Source organism: Trichoderma camerunense, assembly GCF_050948025.1.
Source record: "Trichoderma camerunense strain CBS 138272 chromosome Unknown V8C40scaffold_7, whole genome shotgun sequence".
NCBI lineage: Eukaryota > Fungi > Ascomycota > Sordariomycetes > Hypocreales > Hypocreaceae > Trichoderma > Trichoderma camerunense.
Genome location: NW_028145363.1, coordinates 484,309 through 502,884, shown reverse-complemented (window position 1 = coordinate 502,884; position 18,576 = coordinate 484,309). Strand labels below are relative to the sequence as shown.

Genomic DNA, 18,576 nt, shown 5'->3' with positions numbered 1-18,576 from the left:
TCCTGCCCCGTAGCGCTACCAGCAAAGATCCAGGATCCATTGGGGGCCCCAAGACAGACCCCCGCTGCAGCCAGATCGGCACCACCAGGATGCGCAAGTAACTGTACCTGTGCCATTATCTACCGGGGTCCGCCCCGTCCCGTACAAGTATTCCCGAGTCCTGCTCGGTTTCCCTCTTGATACTACCGCTTTTGTAGAACCAACCAACTTTGCTTCGCCGAAAGGGCTTCCCCCCCATCTGCATCTACGCCCCCGTCTTCGACAAACCCTTTGATCCTATTGACGCTCGACCTCGCCATGAACAGCAGTGGGAATCGAGAGGTTTTGAAGACGACTCTTGCATTATTGCCGCGCCCGCTCCATCTAAGAAAAGCCTCCTTAAGCCATACCCGCTTTGCACGGGCAGACGAGTGATTTCGAGGCGGCAAAAACTGGGGCCTGGAGGCTCGGCCAACTGTATTACCACCACCAACCTGTTGAAACGCGCAGTTGGAGAATCTTGTGAGTGTGTTGTGCGGAAACCGTGCGTGGACAAGGCCAGGACTTGCTGGTGAGAGAGAGCTGTGAGAGTGAGAAGAGGAGGATAAGAAGAAGGAAAAGAGAAACAGGGGGAGAGAAAGAGAGAGAAAACTGGAAGACAAGACAGGACAAGCCAAGACAGAAACGCAACATCCATCCCACATCATCGCCATGGGCTCCGACAGCCGTCCCGTATGCCATCGCTGTGCCCAGATCAAGCAGGCATGCGATGGCAGCGTGCCATGTGCGCGGTGTCTGCGCCTGAGCCTTCCCTGTCGCCCACGCGACTCCAGCAGCTCGGCCAACCAGCAGGTGGGCGACCTACCCAAAGCACGCATCCGCAGAGTGCAGACGGGGTGCCTCATGTGCAAGCGCCGCAAGAAGAAATGCGACGAGACGAAGCCACGATGCGGCGACTGCAGGCGCCTGTGCCTCGACTGCGCGTGGCCAGCCGAGCGTCCCAAGGACAAGACCGCAGCCGCTGCCGTAACTGTGGGTGCACCGGCATCCATGTCCGCCGAGACTGTGGCTTCCAGAGATATTCCCATCACGGAGTCCGTGGCTGTCGATGGCATGGCCGACGGGACCACCACTGAGCTCATCATTCGAGGCGGCAACAGTCCAGCCTTGAGTTCTTCCAGCAGCAGCAGCTCCAGCAGTGCCAGCATCAGCCACTACTCGCTGGATCATCACTTTGGAGGCATGCCGCCGACAGCGTCCACCAATGATTTAATCGAAATCCCGGCCGACAGATCTGCCTGGGATCAGCATGGCTCGTCCCCAGTGGGTTGGCACGAGTCAATAACACCAATAAGCTACGACAGCCCTCAATCGGATTCCCACGACTCCCTCACTGTGTCGCCCATGACGTCCCTGTCGTCACTATCTATCTATAACCCGCAGTTGCTGCCGCAACTGACTTCGTCCCACGACAGAGCTTTGCTCAACCACTATATGACCATTGTGTCGTCTCTACTGTCTCGCCGCATGTCCACCAATAATCCCTACAACGGCTACTTGCTCCCCATTGCTCGCTCCAATGATCTGGTCATGCACTGCATCCTGGCCCTTTCTGCGAACCACTGGCGCAAATTGCAACCTCAACTGGCCGACAGGGGTATATACCACCAAAGCAAAGCAACACAGGCTCTGGCTAGGCTCCTGCCTCACGTGGATCGATCTAACGCCGATATCGCCCTTGTTAGCAGCCTACTCCTGTGCATGACGGAGCTATTTGATGGCACCAGCGAAGGGTGGCAGTTGCATCTGAAGGGCGCCAAGAGGCTGTTGACGGCACTGATGAACCAGCAGCAGGGCGATCGTATGAATGGCCATAACAAGTTTCTTGTGCGGCTTGCCCGGTTCCTCGATTCTGCTGCTACGACGTCAACATGCAAGCCTCCGCTCATGGGTGAAGACGAGCGGGAGGCAGCTACGCTGGATCGGCTGACGGCCTCCCCCGATGACGAAGACTCGGCAATTTACGGCATCCCCAAGGAGCTATTTCATCTAGTCGACGTAGTCAACTCGCTTGCTGATAAGCGCAAAACTCGGGTTGATCGCGCTTCAGAAGCTGCCTTTCGCAAGGAAGCCATGCAGATCGAAGAACGCATCAACCACTGGTCATATGAATACGGGGGCTTGCCACGAGCCGCTTGGTCCGCCAATGTGACTAACAATGACGATGTATTGCACGCAACTATGGCCTACGAGTTTGCCATTAGGCTCCGCCTCCACCAGATTGTGGAGGGGTACGACCTGAACGATGCCAGAGTGGTCACCAACGTCGAGGGCATCTTGGAGTCGGTTCAAAAGATTCGTTACGGCAGCCCCTTGGAGCCCTGTCTCATGTACCCCTTGGTCATGGCCGGGGGCGCATGCTGGACTATGGAGCAGCGGGTTGTCATCCAGGACCGCCTCCTTGTTATGGAGCGCACCTGTGGCTTCGGGTACATTTACAATGCTCGAGAGCTAGTGGAGCGGGTCTGGAGGATGAGGGATCAAACTGAGGGCACGGGCACTATTGTCAACTGGGCACGCATCAGATACGAGGAGATGCATGGTCTGGCTGTTTTCTGAGCACAATATGCCTTGATTTTGTTGCTGAAGAGAAAAAACGAGCACGTCTTGGCTCAATCGTTTAGCTGGATATGGTGCTCCTATTCCTCGCTGATACAATTTATCGAATCGCACCAGCAGCCGAATCAGAGAGGCTGCCACAACTAGCATTACATCGGCAGGAAGTACAGCAAAAACACCGTAGCAGCGGCAACGCTGTTGCATGTCTACCAGGGGTTCGATACGGGATTTGAGAGCTTCTCTTCCAGCTCAGCCACATGAGAATGCATATCGTACCCACACACCTCTTCAATGGTCAGCTTCCCTGGCCGATCATTGGCGCTGCTCCAACCGATGCGTTCCGTAATATCTGTTCTGGCTCGCCGGCTGCTCTCTTGCACTCGCGTGGCGCGCGGTCTGCGCTCAAGCTCGTACATTTGAAGCTTCTCTGGTATTGACAGATGTGCATACTTTTCCGAGAAGAGGATACCAAGCGCTCCAGCGTCCTCCAGGGCCATACAGGCGCCTTGAGACTGATCAGGCATCATGGGATGAGCCGCGTCTCCAAGGAGGCAGCAACGACCATTCACCCAGTATGGGTAGGGTTCGTGATTGTAAAGACGCCACATCTTGATATCCTCTGCATTTTGAAACAGTAGCAGGAGTCTCTCGTCCAGATCAGGGAATGTTGCTGCCAGATTCTCGCCCGTGGACGAGATATTCCAGCCATCTTCCTTGAGATCGTTCTTCTCAGCCGGGTAGAAGCAGTAGCAGCTGACGACCTCATGGTTGGAGCAAGGGCTCATGACAATCTTATTGATGCCCTTTCCGCCCCAGAACTCAATAGCACTGTTATCAGCGAATTCGCCGAGGCCCAACTCGCGGAGTTTTTTTGTGCTTATAATGCACCGATAGCAACATGAGGTGGATGGCGTGACCTGCGGAGTGATGCCAATCTGCTCTCGCATTTGACTTCGAATTCCATCCGCGCAAACGACAACATCATGAACAACCTCGTTGTCGTTTTCAAATGTTATTCTGCCCTCGGCAGGATCTAGCTTGATCGCTTTATGCCACACTTTAAGCTGTGCCGGAGGGCCCTGGCCCGCTTCGGCAGTGGCAACTTCTTTTAGGTGCTTATGGAGATCAATTCTGTGGAAATTGTTGTAGTCCGTTCCAAACCGCTCACGATAGTCTCCCAGTGGATACTGGCCGGAAATCTCTCCCGACGACCAATCGTGCATGACGAGGTTCCGCAGAATGACGGGCTTAGCGGCCGGAATGTCCACCTCCCATTCGTGCAGGAACCGCGAGCCATTGGAGGCGAGCGACAGCGATGCGCCAACTTCTCCGCCAAAGTCATATCGTTCATAGATGGTGACCTGGTGGCCGGCACGTCGGAGGGCAATGGCGGCGGAGAGACCACCCAGGCCGGAGCCGACGATGGCTATGCTGAGGGAGGAGGTTGATGGACTTTTGGCTGCGGCGGACATGACGAAGATTTTATGTGAAAACTCCTTGAGACTTGATAACGTTTTACGTCTCCTCCTGGTATAGATGTCTCATACGAGAAAGTGAGAGTCGACCAATAGGGGATAATGAGGAAAAGGTAGGTAGTATTATAGATGGATTATACGTTGAGCATTTGGTCACGCGAATATGAATGAAGAATCGAATCGACTGGGAATAGCATCTGCTTTGCCCAATAATAAACGTCTATTGTTTGAGCCCTCACACACTTCATGCAAAGGCATGTTGGTCCAGCATGTCTTATACACGCATCTCCAGCTTCTCCGTCGTTGAGGAGGCGTCACCGCTGGTCGGAAGCCACCAGCCACACGGGCCAGTTGGCCATCACGGCCGTCGGAGCTTGCCGTGTAGCTCGTGAAAACGTGAAGATCGTAGCTGTTTGGAGGTTTGACGGATGTCGCAGCCGTCGGAAGGCCCAGTCAGATGAAGCCAGCACAGTTACTAATAGCGACGATGCATTTGTATGTATTACGCTTTCTGCATACTACCAACCTGCTAATGTGTTGGCTGCGCAGTTACATTTTTCTCCCCTTCTCAACTTGCTTGCCGAGGATGGGCTCCGCGTCAGCACTCTATTATCTCGCCAGATGGGGGAGAACATGGACCGGACGCCTTTTTCTTAGATGCGCGGGTTTACGACGGCGGTCGGCGGCGCATCCTTATCTGACAGCTTTCAAGGATCCAGCAGAAGCAAGCAGTAAGCCGGCGGAGACAAAAGAAGCGCGGCATTACGGAAGTAGAAGAAGGGGAGAGGAGATGCAATAGTCTTCGGTTAAGGCACAATTTTGCATTGTGCTTTCAAAGACACATCTTTTGATTACTTTTATGCTTGGGCAATGGCTGGGGGGTTAGGGATTTTGATTAATAACGGGCCGTTGGTTTGTTCATTTCTCGGTGTCTAGCCGATGTTAAAGTGATGTGCCGTCGGTTATCGATTCGGTCTGGCTGCGCCTCCCGATGCTCGTATGCAGGCAATTTATATGATACTGGGTGAAGTGAAGTCTTTTTCTTCTTTTTGCTGGTGTTTTGTGTTTTAATCTGCCTTGTTGGGCTGGGGTACGCGGGTTGTGGTTTTAAGACGACTCCTGATTCTCAGGACGGTTGGTTTCACGACGTTTTAGGTCCCGCATCTTGGTCTCTGGATACTCCATACGTCGTGTGATGAATCCCATCTTCTCTTTCTCTCTCCTCGGCGTTAACACCAATGTCGCTAGGATTTGAATGTTTGGTCTTCTGCACTAAAGGGTACTTGGTGTAGCATTCAGCGGATCGTACTACTGTAGATCCATCTTTTTCGGCCCTCCGTTTTTATGGAGGTTGGATTTCGCCTCTCATGCCCGACTTGGTTTGGCATTTTTGGGGGACCGTCAGGGCTCGGAAGCGACCCGAGCGTCCGGATCATCCGCGGGAGGAAGCGCGGCAGAACAGGGGTTTCCGACGGCCGCAGATTCTGTGTCTTGGGTGGGAGGCGAAGGGTGAGATTCGAGGTGTTTTGGCCGCTGTATCTGTGTTTTCCCTTATTCTGCTTCTTCTTTCTTCTTCTTCTTTAATATCCGGAGCTAGGACTGGCAGGATCGCGTTAGGCGTAACAGAGTTAGGCTGCTGATGATATCGACGGAATGCATTGGCCTGAGCTGACGGCAGCTTGGAGATTGCTCTATCGTATCGAGGGCGAACGGTTTTTGTACACACAAGGGGGACGTGCGGACTCCACGTAGGCCGAATCTGTAACGGCGAGGAAATATCGGCATCAATGCGTCTGGGGAAATGAAAATGATGCTCGTTCGATGGTCGTATCGGGACGGTGATACGAATGTGATTTGCAGAAATGGGCATGATCTTCACAAGAGAAATGATGTAAAAGTAACATGCCTTTTTGCGCTGTTGGCCGCCCTCCCAACAGCCGGCATTGCCCAACCCAAATCTCGATGGGAAAGTGATTGATGCTTCGAGATTCCGAGCTGAGATCCTAGAAGTACCACGGCCCACTCCAATCTCCATGGGCTCATCGAATCAAAATCTTCCGAGGGCAGAGAGAGTGAAGTGAAGGGTTTCGGATGCGGATTCCAGTCGGGGCCTCCCTTGTACTGGCCTTCCCCATTGGAAATCCTGAGGCCTGTTTAGTGCTGCAAGATGCCGGGCTGATCAAAGAGGCTTAACGAGGAATATCATAGCCACTTTTATTTTATTTAATTTTTTCTCGCATGGGTGTGAGTGAGTTCATGCCCCCCCAGCATGAACTCTCTCGTCGCTTTGGTGCATATTGCAATCTCAAAGACATCCTTGACAGCTCCCGCTTTGAGGTGATTCAGCCGATGTAATATTCGCTTCATCCATTGAAGCTTAGTGTTTATTATGTACAGGGAAAAAGCAATAGTAGTTAGTGAGAAAGAGACACATGCAAAGAGAGAGGAAAAAAGAGGCGAATGGGGTACCTGTCTGTATTAGCCTTGCTCAAGTCCGCCAAGGTTACATCGTATTAGGACGCAAGCAGGAAAAGACGAACCGACGCGCCATGCAAACGAACGGCCGAGAACACTAAAAGCGAACAAGGTGAAGGGTGGCAGCTGGGCGAATAGCAAGGCCGAGCAAGCAGGGAAAAGGGGATCGTACGTTTTTTTATTTTCCCGTTCCTTTCTTAGCTGGTGCGGAAGCCAATGTTTGATATATGTATGAGGCTCCGGGTCGTTTTCTTCAGCTTTTGCCTCGCCGGTGGAAACTTCATGCGTTGATGTTTTAAGCCATTGATTCATGACCCTTCGCTCTCCCTCTTGTGGCTTTGTTGGTTTTTTTTTATTTATAAACTAATGAACTGAGTCACACAAACTCTTCTTTTTTAATATCTTTTTGTTTTCATGTTTTATTGCTTGAACGTAATTACGTGTTATTGTTGATTCGGACTCTTTTACTTCGATTCCCTCCCTTCCCTGATTTCGATATTCGAATCATCTTGCTACCCCAAAGAAAGACAGAAAAGAACAAAAAAAAACTTCACGATGGACGAAAAGGTTACTTCGCCAGTGACCTCGAGCCACGGCTCGTCCCTGGACGACCCCTTGGCCAAGACCGACCAGCTCAAGCGCATCTACCGAAAGATTGACATGAGGCTCGTGCCGCTCATGTTCTTCTGCTACTTCCTGCAGTTCCTCGACAAGGTCATCGTCAACTACGCCAACATCATGGGCATCGCCAAGAACCTCCACTTTGTCGGCAACGACTTCTCCTGGATGGCCACGGCCTTCTTCATCGGCTACGCCGTCGCTGAGTTTCCCCAGGGCTACCTGATCCAGAAGTTCCCCGTGTCCAAGGTGCTCGGATTCAACGTGCTGCTCTGGGGAATCGTCGTGTGCTGCACGGCTGCGACGCAGAACTTTGCTGGTGCCGCTGCCGTGAGGACGTTGCTGGGCATGTTTGAGGCCGTCATCACGCCCGCCCTCATCATGATCACGTCTCAGTGGTACAACAAGAAGCAGGCTACTCTGCGTACCGGTATCTGGTACTGCGGTCTGGGTGCTGGACAGGTCATGGGAGGATTGATTTCGTGGGCGGCTCAGCACGGCTCGACGACTTCGTCCTTCCAGAGCTGGCGCATCATGTTCGTGTCTGTCGGTGCCTTCAACCTGTGCGTTGCTCTGGCTGTCATCTTCTTCATGCCCAGCGGTATCAGTGATGCAAACTTCCTGACCGCGGACGAGAAGGCCCTGATCGAGGAGGCCTTGGCCCGCGACCAAGCTGGCACTGGCAAGAAGGTGTTCAAAATGTCTGGTATCTTGGACGCCGTCAAGGATCTTCAGGTGTGGCTTCTGTTTGTCAACACCATCCTGATTGTCATCCCCTCCGGTATCATCACCACCTTCTCGGCCACCATCATCAACTCCATCTTCCTCACCCCCAAGAAGTCGGCTCTGCTCAACATGCCCGCCGGTGCCATCTCCATCTTTGCGACTCTGGCCGGAACATACGTGATCTACTACAACCTGCCTCGCTGGCTGAGCATCATCGGACTCCTGATCCCCACCATCATCGGCGCTGGATTGATGTCCTTTGCAAAGTCCAACGCTGGTGCTCTCGCCGGTGTCTACCTCATCAACTTCGACGTGGCCCCCCTGGCCCTCATCTACGCTCTGGTCGGTGCCAACACGCAGGGATACACGAAAAAGGTCACCGTCAACGTTATCATCGCCATTGCCTTCTCCATCGCCAACATCATCGGCCCGCAGACCTTCCAGGACAAGGATAAGCCCAAGTACCTGCCCGCGAAGATCACCGTTCTCGGCGTCGCTGGTGGATCCATCCTGGTGACCATTCTGCTGAGAGTCCTCTACGGCGTTCGCAATGCTAAGACGGCTGCGGCACGCAAAGCGGAGCTGGAGGCCATCAAGCGAGGTGAGGTTGATGCCAAGGTCGTCGACGATGAGCAGACGGATCTTACAAACCCTACCTTTCAATATGTATACTAAAGCGCGCACGCTGGGGGGAAGCCTGGATGCTTTCCGAGCTGTGCGTTTTATTTTACTCTCTTTTGTCTGTGTGTGAATAAAATTTCGAAGTGGCTCTTTTTATCTACGGGTTACAAGATGAAGCAAATTAAATACCTTAGAGGCAGCCTGTTATTTTATATACCTAGTTTTTAGTTAGTTATGGCAACGTGTGTATCATTATACAATCCATTCTTTTCGGCCTCGATGTTATCCTGGAAACAAACCGACGACACCGTCTCGACTCTCACTGAATAGGGGTAATACCTCCAGGGTTCTGACCGATGCTGCAGCTTGACTCTTACTTCCCCGCAAAGTCACTTTCAGAAGCAATGCTATCAAGTGATCTATGGGCCAGCCAAATCACTGGTACGGATTATACCTTAAGCAAAATTATATCACACATCTTGGGAATATCCAGCACTGCTATTCGTACTGTACAGCCAAAGCTCATTGTCAAACGTGTCGGCTCTCGAAGCGGCAGTGGATACATGTAGCAACGGGTAAGCTGTGGATATGGCGGGTAGTGTCAGCGCCATCATCCACCCGCGGATAGAGCCAGAGGAGCCGTATCTCGGCCACCAGACGGAAGTGCGAATCGCCAGGAGCGGGAGATGGACAAGCGGATCGAGACTGGCCTCATGATTTGATCGCGCTGCTCCATAATCCGCACGCACGCACAAGTCAATGGTCTTGGGCCACGGATATGCTCCATCGAAAGAAGCCACAAGTTGATATGCGATAGTGAGCATGGCTGACCCTGGTCACTGGATATCGGCCGCGGATACGGAGTACATGAGCCTTCTAGGAATAGCTCGACTGAAACCTCAGCCGAAACAAAGCATCGAATCATAGCCCGTCATTCTCAGAGGGGAGATGGGCTAGGGGCTTGTCTTCATGTTGTTTTGTATCATACGTGATACTACGACCACGACTTGTAGGCACATGGCTGTCATTGGCCACTTCCTGCGACGATACTTCGTGCTCAAATCAGCAGTACAATATTTGATATGTCTGTTGGCGTCTTTCCCATGTCCAATGCTTTGTAAACTGTCTCCTCTCAGAATATCGCCTATGTCGCTTACATGCACTTCGTACCCTGTAGCATAGCCGTTATGTTTCTTATGAATGGACAGAGTACGAAGTTAATACCCCAATGTATGCAGCCTTGTGTCATTATTGCCGGTTGGAAGGAGATGGTATACCATATGCGTCTATCGTTCGTTATTGGCTGACTCTAGGGTGGCATCGGAAGGTAGGTGAGATGCATGTTGATGGAATGTGATGCCTTCCTCCATGCTCCATAAAGATGTCATGCAATGCGAAAAGCGTTTCATCAGCGTTGTTGCAACTCCGCGGCGCGGTAGATATGTTGGAGTTTGCGACGGCCATAACATGTCTATTGCTGTGCAGGATGCTATCCCACTCGGATTCTTCGCATTTGTTACGTCGTCGCAGCATCTCTGCGGAGCAACACTATGGCTGCGAGCTGTCACAAGCACATCGTTGCCTCTTGCGCCCTCGTATATTTTTAGTTACAAAGGCATGAGTGCTAACACCGTAGTTCAGATGTATTCTCCGTGTGTTGAACCACTTTCGCCTTTTGGCTTTTCCAACTCTCTCATTCGGTGAGACTCCTCAGCTGTGGCGTCGCCAGTCAGGTCGAGGCCGAGGGAATGCATACAGCCAAGACCGCCATCCGCTAGGAAAATGGGCGGTGTCGACTGATAATGATGACTCTTCTTTGCCATTCTAAGTGAATCCAGGCGGAGAAAGCCTTCTTGAACGATAGTTGAATCAGTAGGCTCTTTTTATTGCTAGGGTCTGGCGAAGACTACACTAATGTGATGATGCACCTTTGTGCGGGGGATTGATTAGTCGATAGGACGCTAGAAAGCACGAAGTCGTACAACATCTTCAGCCGGTCCATTTAGCAAATGAATATGCTGGTGAATCAAGAGAGTGGCCAATCAGCACCCAAATATGCCAGCAGTCCGTGTCTCGAATTTCAAGCTGAATGACAATGTCAGATACCAGAACCATACAGCTATACTCTAGCTGCAGACACTAGAAGAAAGCAGTGATGATAGCAGACACTAGGAAAAGATATCGATAGTGGCAGAAAGTAATGGTAGAAGTAGGTCCCGTACATGTACCGCAGGAATCAGGTGTCTACTACCAAGTAGGTGATATGCATCTGTAGGCAGACATAAGGTTTTCTCTCGCATCCTGTTCCGACGGATGAATTCCACGGGCGACGCGGCTCTGAAATGCTGCTTCCTAGATATGGTTATTTAGGACCGAATTTAACAGCTATTCGGAGCATCCTAACTTTGAACAGATTCGATCAGCAAATGGCTTAATTCCAGATGCCACAAGAGGTTGTTGGTGGGACTTGAGAAAAGGACTAATACCCTATACTCTGTGGCATGTGCACAGTCACACAAGCACGAGTGTAATATTGGATGATCAGTGACCATTCAGAGGACTCAAACACAGCACACATTTAACCCACATTCCTCTCGACAAGGCTGCATGTTATGTCCTACACCGGTCCGCTCGGCGAGGTCACCGGGGCCGGATGCCGGCTTTTCCTCCTCACTGCCCCACACCGGAGGCTTCTTAGAAAGATGCACAAGCTCGTTCGAGAAGAGAGCTTTGCGACGGCTGCAGGGGTCGGGCTGGGACGCTATCCAGCACCGTCTTTGCTTTGCCAGTCGGAGTCGCCCGACAATCTGGGGATCCAGCGCTGATCTATCGCTCCATCAAGCCTCTCGCCCTCTCTTGGATTCGTCAAAAGAACATCAAGCGGCGTGTAACACCGGACACGTCCTGCCGTCGGGAAAGCCCACGAGAATGCGGTCATGAGCCTGCAATGATACTCCGCTGGTCTGGGCGTTTGTGGCCGCTACTCTTTCCCCTCATGGACAATTGCTGACACGACAATCTCATGACAGATACTCTGGAGAGCGTTGAATAAATAACGTCGTCCTCCCTTTGTCCTTTGACGTTGAGGCCATCAAGCACCTGAGCTGATAGGAAGACAATTTCATCTTTTCCGTCTGTTTTCTTCTTGAGCTCCTGAAGCCTTACTGGATCACATTTCTGTCTTCTTGAGTTGACAAAATGCCCTCATTACTTGTATCTGCCATTGAGCCGCCGGCGCTGGTCGTCGTCACCGGCGCCAACGGCTTCATTGCACAACATTGTGTTGCCGCGCTTCTCGAAGAGGGCTATCACGTTGTAGGCACCGTCAGAAGTGCGGCCAAGGTTGATGCAGTAAAGAATTCACACCAGAGACATCCCAGACTGGACGTCGTCGTCATCGAGGACATCACAAACGCACAAAGCTATCTCGACGTTCTTGGGCCTCTATCACCGGTAGCGGTCCTTCACCTGGCTGCGCCCTTTCACTACAATGCGACAAACTTTGAACGAGACATGATGATCCCCGCGGTGCAAGGATCAACGGCTATCCTGGAGGCTGCAGCTCAGATCAAGAGCATCCGGAGAATCATTCACACAAACAGCTTCGCCTCAATATATGACGCCGCGGCCGGTCCTGCCCCCGGAAAGACTTACACAGCTCAGGATTGGAGTCCGTTGACGTACGAAGACGGAGTACAGGCAGACAACGCGCCTGCGGCATATCGCGCGAGCAAGACGGCAGCAGAGAAGGCCGCCTGGAAGTTTATGGAAAGCAGGCCGCTTGGGTTTGATCTCGTCAGTCTGTGCCCCGGTATGGTCTTTGGCCCTTTCTTGCCAGAGGCAAAGCCCAGGTCTATCAGCGGCGTCAACACGAGCAACCTTCTGGTCTGGGCCGCGGTGTCTGCTGGCCGTGATGCTGCCCTGCCACCCACAAGAGGCCCCGTCTGGGTCGATGTCCGCGACGTTGCTGATGCTCACGTCAAAGCCCTCCAAGTCGTCGAGGCCGGCGGCGGTCGTTACCTCCTCGCCAGCGGCATCTACTGCAACCAGGAGCTGGCAGACGTGAGCCGGCGATTGTTCCCCAAGTACGGCGACAGAATCCCGATCGGCGAACCCGGAAAGCGGGAGTCGCACACGCACTTTGGCGTCAGCACGGCCGAGACGGATAAAGTTCTGGGAGTCAAGTGGCGAAACCTGGAGCAGAGCCTGGGGGAACTTTTACCACAGCTATTTGAGGTTGAGCGGGGTCAGGCTGCCTAAGATTTCGAGCGCTGATGTCGCGGTACTGTAATGGCCATTGAGTGTCCGGTAGCAGCCCCTAGGTCGCGTGTACCTGGCAGCGCCTGCTAAGATGGCATGCATCACGTTGTGCCAGGTACCAAAGAGAGGAGGCCCAGGGGATAAGGAAGTCGGCACGGCGGTACATCATCTCAGCATGTTAACGGGTACCTGTACCTTTGGCGCGCTTGAAGACATAACTCCGCTTCTAAGCTTACCTCACCTCTGCTGCCTCATTCAAGTTCCATTGACATGCTCCAGAGTGTCAATACGACGGTAGGATGATGGAATTGAAACGCTATTCATGAACTGATATTAATTATGTTGATGTTATAATATATTCAACGATGGAGGAGTTTTTGGTGGACGGTTGCATATATATAGAGACATGGATGTATCTCCAGGCCGGGAATTAGGAGGTTCAAGACATAAAATAAAATTGATTTCCATGCTACTACTGGGTACTACCTTGTTCTAGTACCTGCTACTATCGCTGCTGTATTCTAGCATCTGCTACTATTGCTATTTCTTTCTAGTACCAGCTACTATTGCTACTTCTTCTAGCATCTGCCATTGTCGCAATTGAGTTTCCCTTCCAACAATTTCATACCAATCATGGCATTCCTGGCGCGACAAAAAATACTGCAAAGGCCGGTGAGGTTACAGTAGGAGTCCAGAACCCTGCAATTGCATTGCGACGTCGTGATACGGGTAAATACTCAATTGCCGTACTGTGTCTTTTTACCCCCATACTCGAGTTTCGCACTGTCCTCCTTCTCATCGGACCCTGCATCTGCGACGTGGTCGTGCCTTCTCAGCTTCCTCTCTCCTTGCCGGCTTTCGACTGTGATCTACGGGCCGCGGTACAGCCGCCATCGCCATCGCAAAGGCAAAGCCACAGACGACATCTTTCAGCACACGGTTGTCTCACTTTCGCTTTCGCCGTCTCTGCAGATACAGACGCTATAGCTTTGCGCTAGCTCGACTCGCTGCTTCGAGCGGGCTGGGGGGGTTCAGCCGTTTAGGCATCCGAGGCTCTCTCCTGGACACAGACGGAACCCACAACGCGTCTGAACATGGCGGATCAATCCCCTCGCGAGATCTCCAAACCTAAGCAGCGCCGCATCTCGCGAGCCTGTGACTACTGTCATCGTCGCTCGATCAGATGCCGTCCAGCAGAGGGTTCCGGCTTATCCCCAGGGATCTCCTCGTCTTGCCAAAACTGCAAGGATTTTGCGCAAGTTTGCACTTATCATCGCCGTCCGAAGAGACGGGGGGTTCAACCGAAAGGCGGCAGTGGGGGACCATCGGCCAATCGACATGTGGAGGGATTGCCAGATCTAGAGTCGTCGAGATCGCCATCCCAGGGCGACTTGCGGATAATACCCGAGATTCAGCAGCCGGGCCCAAATGCCAATACCTCACCACAGTCGCAGTCAGCCTGGCGGGCTCCCTACATTGTCAGCCAGGCGACTGTCGTTGACCTCGTTGAGCTCTACTTTGAGATTGTCTATCCCATCTTCCCCTTCTTCCACCAGCCCTCCTTCACTCGCAAGATCTCGAGGGCCGAATATAACACTAACCAGTCGCTCTTTGCCACCACTATGGCCGTGTGTGCTCTGGTGGGCGGCCGAGTCCGTGATGGGTCTGTTATGAATCCGCGATGGGACGTCCAGGCCCTCCAGAGGGAGACGTTGCCAGACACCTTTTATGCCGAGGCCAAGAGGCAGTTGCTGGACAATGGCCTTGACAACTCAGACTTTAATATCCTCCGTGGTCACGCTATAATGGCCATTACGGCTATTCAAAACGGAAAAATCCGAGACATGCATCATCACCTTGGCATCTATCACACATTCATGGCCATGGATGGACTCCATGACGAGGTAAATTGGCCATCCGGTATTGGTATTATTGAGAGAGAGGAGAGAAGAAGAATGGTGAGACTATCAGCCTTTGTCCCTTTCCTCATACCACTTACACCAACTAATCCGTTACTTTTCCGAAATAGTTTTGGTCTATTTATACCCTGGACATTTTCACATCCGTGGTTTGGGGTGGTGTTATCCGTTCTCGAGAACAGCAGGCCAATGTAGCTTATCCAGCAGAGGTGGATGACCAGTACATCAGTGACGGAGGCATTGCACGACCAGGCCTCTCGCCTAGTGGTCTAAGCCCTCCCATTGCTCGCCTCGTCCTCACTGCACAGTCTGATTGCTGGTTGTCCGGCTGGAATTTCATCACTGACCTATACAGAGTGTTGGAGCATGCTCTGGCACGATTTCGCGATCGCAGGAGATCCTTCATGTCTGAGATCATTGACGACCAGTCAACAGTGACTGGGCAATCCGTTCGTGACAAGGTACTCCGCATGTACTTGAACCTCCCCGAATGCTTCAAGAATACGCCGGCCATGGCATTCAACCAGAAGCAAGATCTCTTTGGCTTCCAGGCAGCCAACATCACCGCCAGTCTCCAACTTCTTCGCATCACACTATTCGCGGCCGGAGGCGCAAGCATCGCAGAGCGCTGTGAGATTGCCTCTGACGTGGTGGATGCTTTCAGCTCCATTCCGGTGCAGTATTGCTTGACAATAAGCAAACCGCTGCTGCATCATCTGGGTGGAATCGGCGCCATCCTCGGTTCGGTCTTTGAAGAACCTCTCAGCGAAGCAGAGTACAATCGCGTGAGATCTGTCATGTTGTCGATGGCAAGGCTTCTTGAAAACCTCGAGACGATACACCGCAGCTCGAGTGCCAGCGAGAAGCTTCGATCTCAGGTATCCCGCATTGACGAGTACATGGCAGCCCAGCGCCAACAGTCAAGGCCGCCTCTCGAAGATACTCCAGTGAACACTACGGTGCAGCAAGTGGTGCCAGTCGACAGCTCCAGAGGTGGTGGCCAAAATTATGAGCAGGTTGGCACGGAGATGACTGGTGATTGGTCGTTCTTGGTGCCTCCGGACTTGTTAGGTGATCTAACATGGAATTTCGATTTTGGTGGAGTGTTTACATGAGGAAAAAGAAAGCTTCTTTATGGTTCATAAACATGAGGCGTACTATTCCGGCTATGATATTGCGTTCCAAAACAAAGGGCTAATTCTGTCAACAAATTTACATAACAGCGTCGGCATTGGCCTCGACCCTCTTTTCATCAGGGCTCCCGGGTTCCGTGCCGCGTTCCGAATCCTTACCGTCAACCTCATCCAACAATTGCCTGGCCGCAATGGCAATGTTACCTCCCGCTTCGCCTACGCGACGATGATATTCCTTCACGTTCTCAGATGCTAGCATACTGTCGCTTGTGAAGAGAAGTGAAATCTCTTCCAGAGTTCGGTTCGCTAGTTCGGGGTAGAAAAACCAGACTATGGGGGCAACAACGACGTTCATTGCGCCGAAGAAGAGATAGGTGCCATAGCCGACTCTGCTGAGGAAAATGGGCATGATGAGGGTTGTGGAGCCACATCCTGTGGCCCAGCCGAAAATGGTGAAGCTGTACCCCTTGGCACGGACCTCTTGGGGCCAGATCTCGGTGCCATAGATCCAGCAGGGAATGATGTTGAACATGGTGAAGAACCTGTATAGTAATAATTAATATCTCTTACGTTGTACATTTGATATCAAGGAGGATTGTAGGAAAACTGGAAAATAGGAAAAAGGAGGATATCTCAGATATATACTTACCAGACATAAATGAAGACGAAACTTGCTGCGGCAGTTCCTAGGCGCTGCGATAGTTCTGGATCCGAGATGGCATGATCTTGTGAGGTCTTGATGAGGGCGCCGACCAGGAATAGACATATTCCCTGGATGATGAATGAAGTGATTAATGACTTTACACGCCCCATTCGGTCAATGACAAAGGCTGCAGCTGCGGTGCCAGGAACGCCAAAGGTGTTGGCCAGGCCGGCAAGCCAAAGGGCCTTGTAGGGATCAAACCCAGCCAGTTCAAACAAGACGCCGGCCCAACCAACAATGGCGAGGATGCCGGTCCATTGCTGGATCCACTGCAGGGCAAATCCGAGGACGGCCCGACGGCCAAGATGCAGCTTTCCAGAGAAGCGGCCGCCTAGGACGATGTTGGCGAGGTCATTGCGCTTGTGGTGCGTTGCCTCGACAATGGCATCTAGCTGTTCGACCTCGGAGGCAATGACAGGGTCTTCGGGACTCAGGTCTCCTCGAAGCTTGCAGAGGATATCAATGGCTTCCTGACGCTGGCCGTTGGCAATGAGCCATCTGCGGGTAGGCGTTAGCAGCGTACTTATACAGATAGTAAACGGCAAACTGCGGGGACGGGACGGGAGGAGGAGAGAGTGGAGGAGATAGTGGAGAGGGGGGCGTATATTGAAGATAGTGATGGAGGGGGATGAACTGACCGAGGAGACTCAGGTAGCAGCGGCACTGCCACGTCAACGACCAGGAGCGGGATAATCATCCATGCCAGAGGGAATCGCCAGCGGAATTCCAGGTTGGAGTTGCGGATGCCGAAATTGATCCAGTAAGCAATGACGATGCCCAGGTAGTTGGCGACGAAGACCAGGGAGAAGCTGGAGCCTCGGTCGTGGGACTGGGATAGCTCGCTGACCCATGGCAGGATGATGGCATTCATGAAGCCAATGCCAATGCCGGCAATGACACGCGCACAGATGAACATGCTGGCATTCTGGCTGCCGGCCATCAATGCCGCACCGAGGATTCCGAAGGCGGTGCCCACGAGGACGCCACCTTTGCGTCCTATCTTGTCACCAACCCACCCTATGTTGTTCGTGAAATTAGCACACGTCCGTTCCACGCCGCGATTCCTTCCGCTTTCCCTATCTCTCTCTCTCCTCGACTTTTGACAAAAGTTCTTCTCTCCTGAGTGAGGGTTGTAATCGTACCACCGATGAAGCATCCCCACATCCCCCCGAAATAATAAGCTGCGGCAAGCCCGCCTTGTTTAGTGGTGTTGGTTACGACCCCATCGTGGCCGATATCTGCCATCTTGATGAAGCCTGGCGTGGCGCTAACGGTCCCAAGGACACCCTGATTATAGCCTTTGGAGCGAGATCTCGTTAGCACTGGATACCACGAAAGGCCTAGAACTAGACTCGGATGGGGAAGTTCGGCTCGGCGCGCGCCCAAGCAAGCAAGAAAAATCCTCCTTACCTTCGAAAATCAGGGCCGTTGCCGCGACTAGATTGATGAGGAACAGCAGCACCTTGCCCGGGACATGGCGCCAAATCTGTAGACCCGCCATCGAAGCGGCAGAGCTTCGTGCTAGTCGTTGTGTAGTGTCGTAATTAATTAACAACCGGCCGGAGGCAAATGTGGTTGACGATCTGGACTCAAGCTTGGACACTAAATCAAGGGGTATAAAAAGGAATAAAAAAAAAATCGGGCACGGGAGGAATTTGGGGGCGCTTAAAGAGGGAATTCGAAAAAGGCGGTCTCTCTGACCCCATGGGCCAAGAGGACGAACGTCTGATACGGGCCTGTCACCTGTCACTCCAGCTCTCCCCCAAGGTTCTGGTGATGGAAATCGAAGCGAGTGCTACGTCGTTTGTGATGAGCCAACAGCTCAGCCAACAGCTCGAACCAACGACCACTTCGCTCCGTTTCCCACTGTGCTCTCAGCCGTGTGGTCCGTCAGAACCAAAAAAAAGATGGCCGTCTGTCCCTTCTAGCCTTGGCGAAGAGCGTGTCCTAGACGTGCGTTAGTTCCGTAACGGAGCCCAAGATGGGACCCCTCCCCAGATACGATACGCGTTGTCCCGGAATAAACTCTTTGTTCTTCCCAGGGTGAG

The 18,576-nt window shown here is 52.5% G+C and overlaps 6 protein-coding genes across 6 annotated transcripts; 4 read left to right on the top strand and 2 right to left on the bottom strand.

The window, feature by feature from the left end:
* The first annotated feature begins 482 nt into the window (after positions 1-482).
* Positions 483-2,701, top strand: V8C40DRAFT_201677 (fungal transcriptional regulatory protein). Its single transcript, XM_083211990.1, has one exon. It carries the CDS (start codon positions 691-693, stop codon positions 2,596-2,598), a length of 1,908 nt encoding a protein of 635 aa, XP_083074110.1. The 5' UTR covers positions 483-690; the 3' UTR covers positions 2,599-2,701.
* V8C40DRAFT_201683 (uncharacterized protein) lies at positions 2,702-4,195 on the bottom strand. The gene has a single exon (XM_083211991.1). It carries the CDS (start codon positions 4,068-4,070, stop codon positions 2,805-2,807), a length of 1,266 nt encoding a protein of 421 aa, XP_083074109.1. The 5' UTR covers positions 4,071-4,195; the 3' UTR covers positions 2,702-2,804.
* Positions 4,196-6,678: 2,483 nt separating this feature from the next.
* Positions 6,679-8,792, top strand: V8C40DRAFT_242434 (major facilitator superfamily domain-containing protein). Its single transcript, XM_083215216.1, has one exon. The coding sequence runs from the start codon at positions 7,104-7,106 to the stop codon at positions 8,565-8,567; it is 1,464 nt and encodes a 487-aa protein (XP_083074108.1). The 5' UTR covers positions 6,679-7,103; the 3' UTR covers positions 8,568-8,792.
* Positions 8,793-11,118: 2,326 nt separating this feature from the next.
* Positions 11,119-13,241, top strand: V8C40DRAFT_242429 (SDR family oxidoreductase). Its single transcript, XM_083215215.1, has one exon. The coding sequence runs from the start codon at positions 11,712-11,714 to the stop codon at positions 12,771-12,773; it is 1,062 nt and encodes a 353-aa protein (XP_083074107.1). The 5' UTR covers positions 11,119-11,711; the 3' UTR covers positions 12,774-13,241.
* Positions 13,225-16,515, top strand: V8C40DRAFT_242428 (uncharacterized protein). The gene is made up of 2 exons (XM_083215214.1): positions 13,225-14,731; positions 14,803-16,515. Exons 1-2 carry the CDS (start codon positions 13,868-13,870, stop codon positions 15,805-15,807), a joined length of 1,869 nt encoding a protein of 622 aa, XP_083074106.1. The 5' UTR covers positions 13,225-13,867; the 3' UTR covers positions 15,808-16,515.
* On the bottom strand, positions 15,856-18,130 carry V8C40DRAFT_201605 (general substrate transporter). The gene is made up of 5 exons (XM_083211989.1): positions 17,939-18,130; positions 17,671-17,826; positions 17,167-17,545; positions 16,475-17,026; positions 15,856-16,367 (listed from the first exon to the last, which is right to left on the bottom strand). The coding sequence occupies exons 1-5, from the start codon at positions 18,027-18,029 to the stop codon at positions 15,905-15,907; spliced, it is 1,641 nt and encodes a 546-aa protein (XP_083074105.1). The 5' UTR covers positions 18,030-18,130; the 3' UTR covers positions 15,856-15,904.
* Between the last annotated feature and the right edge of the window lie 446 nt (positions 18,131-18,576).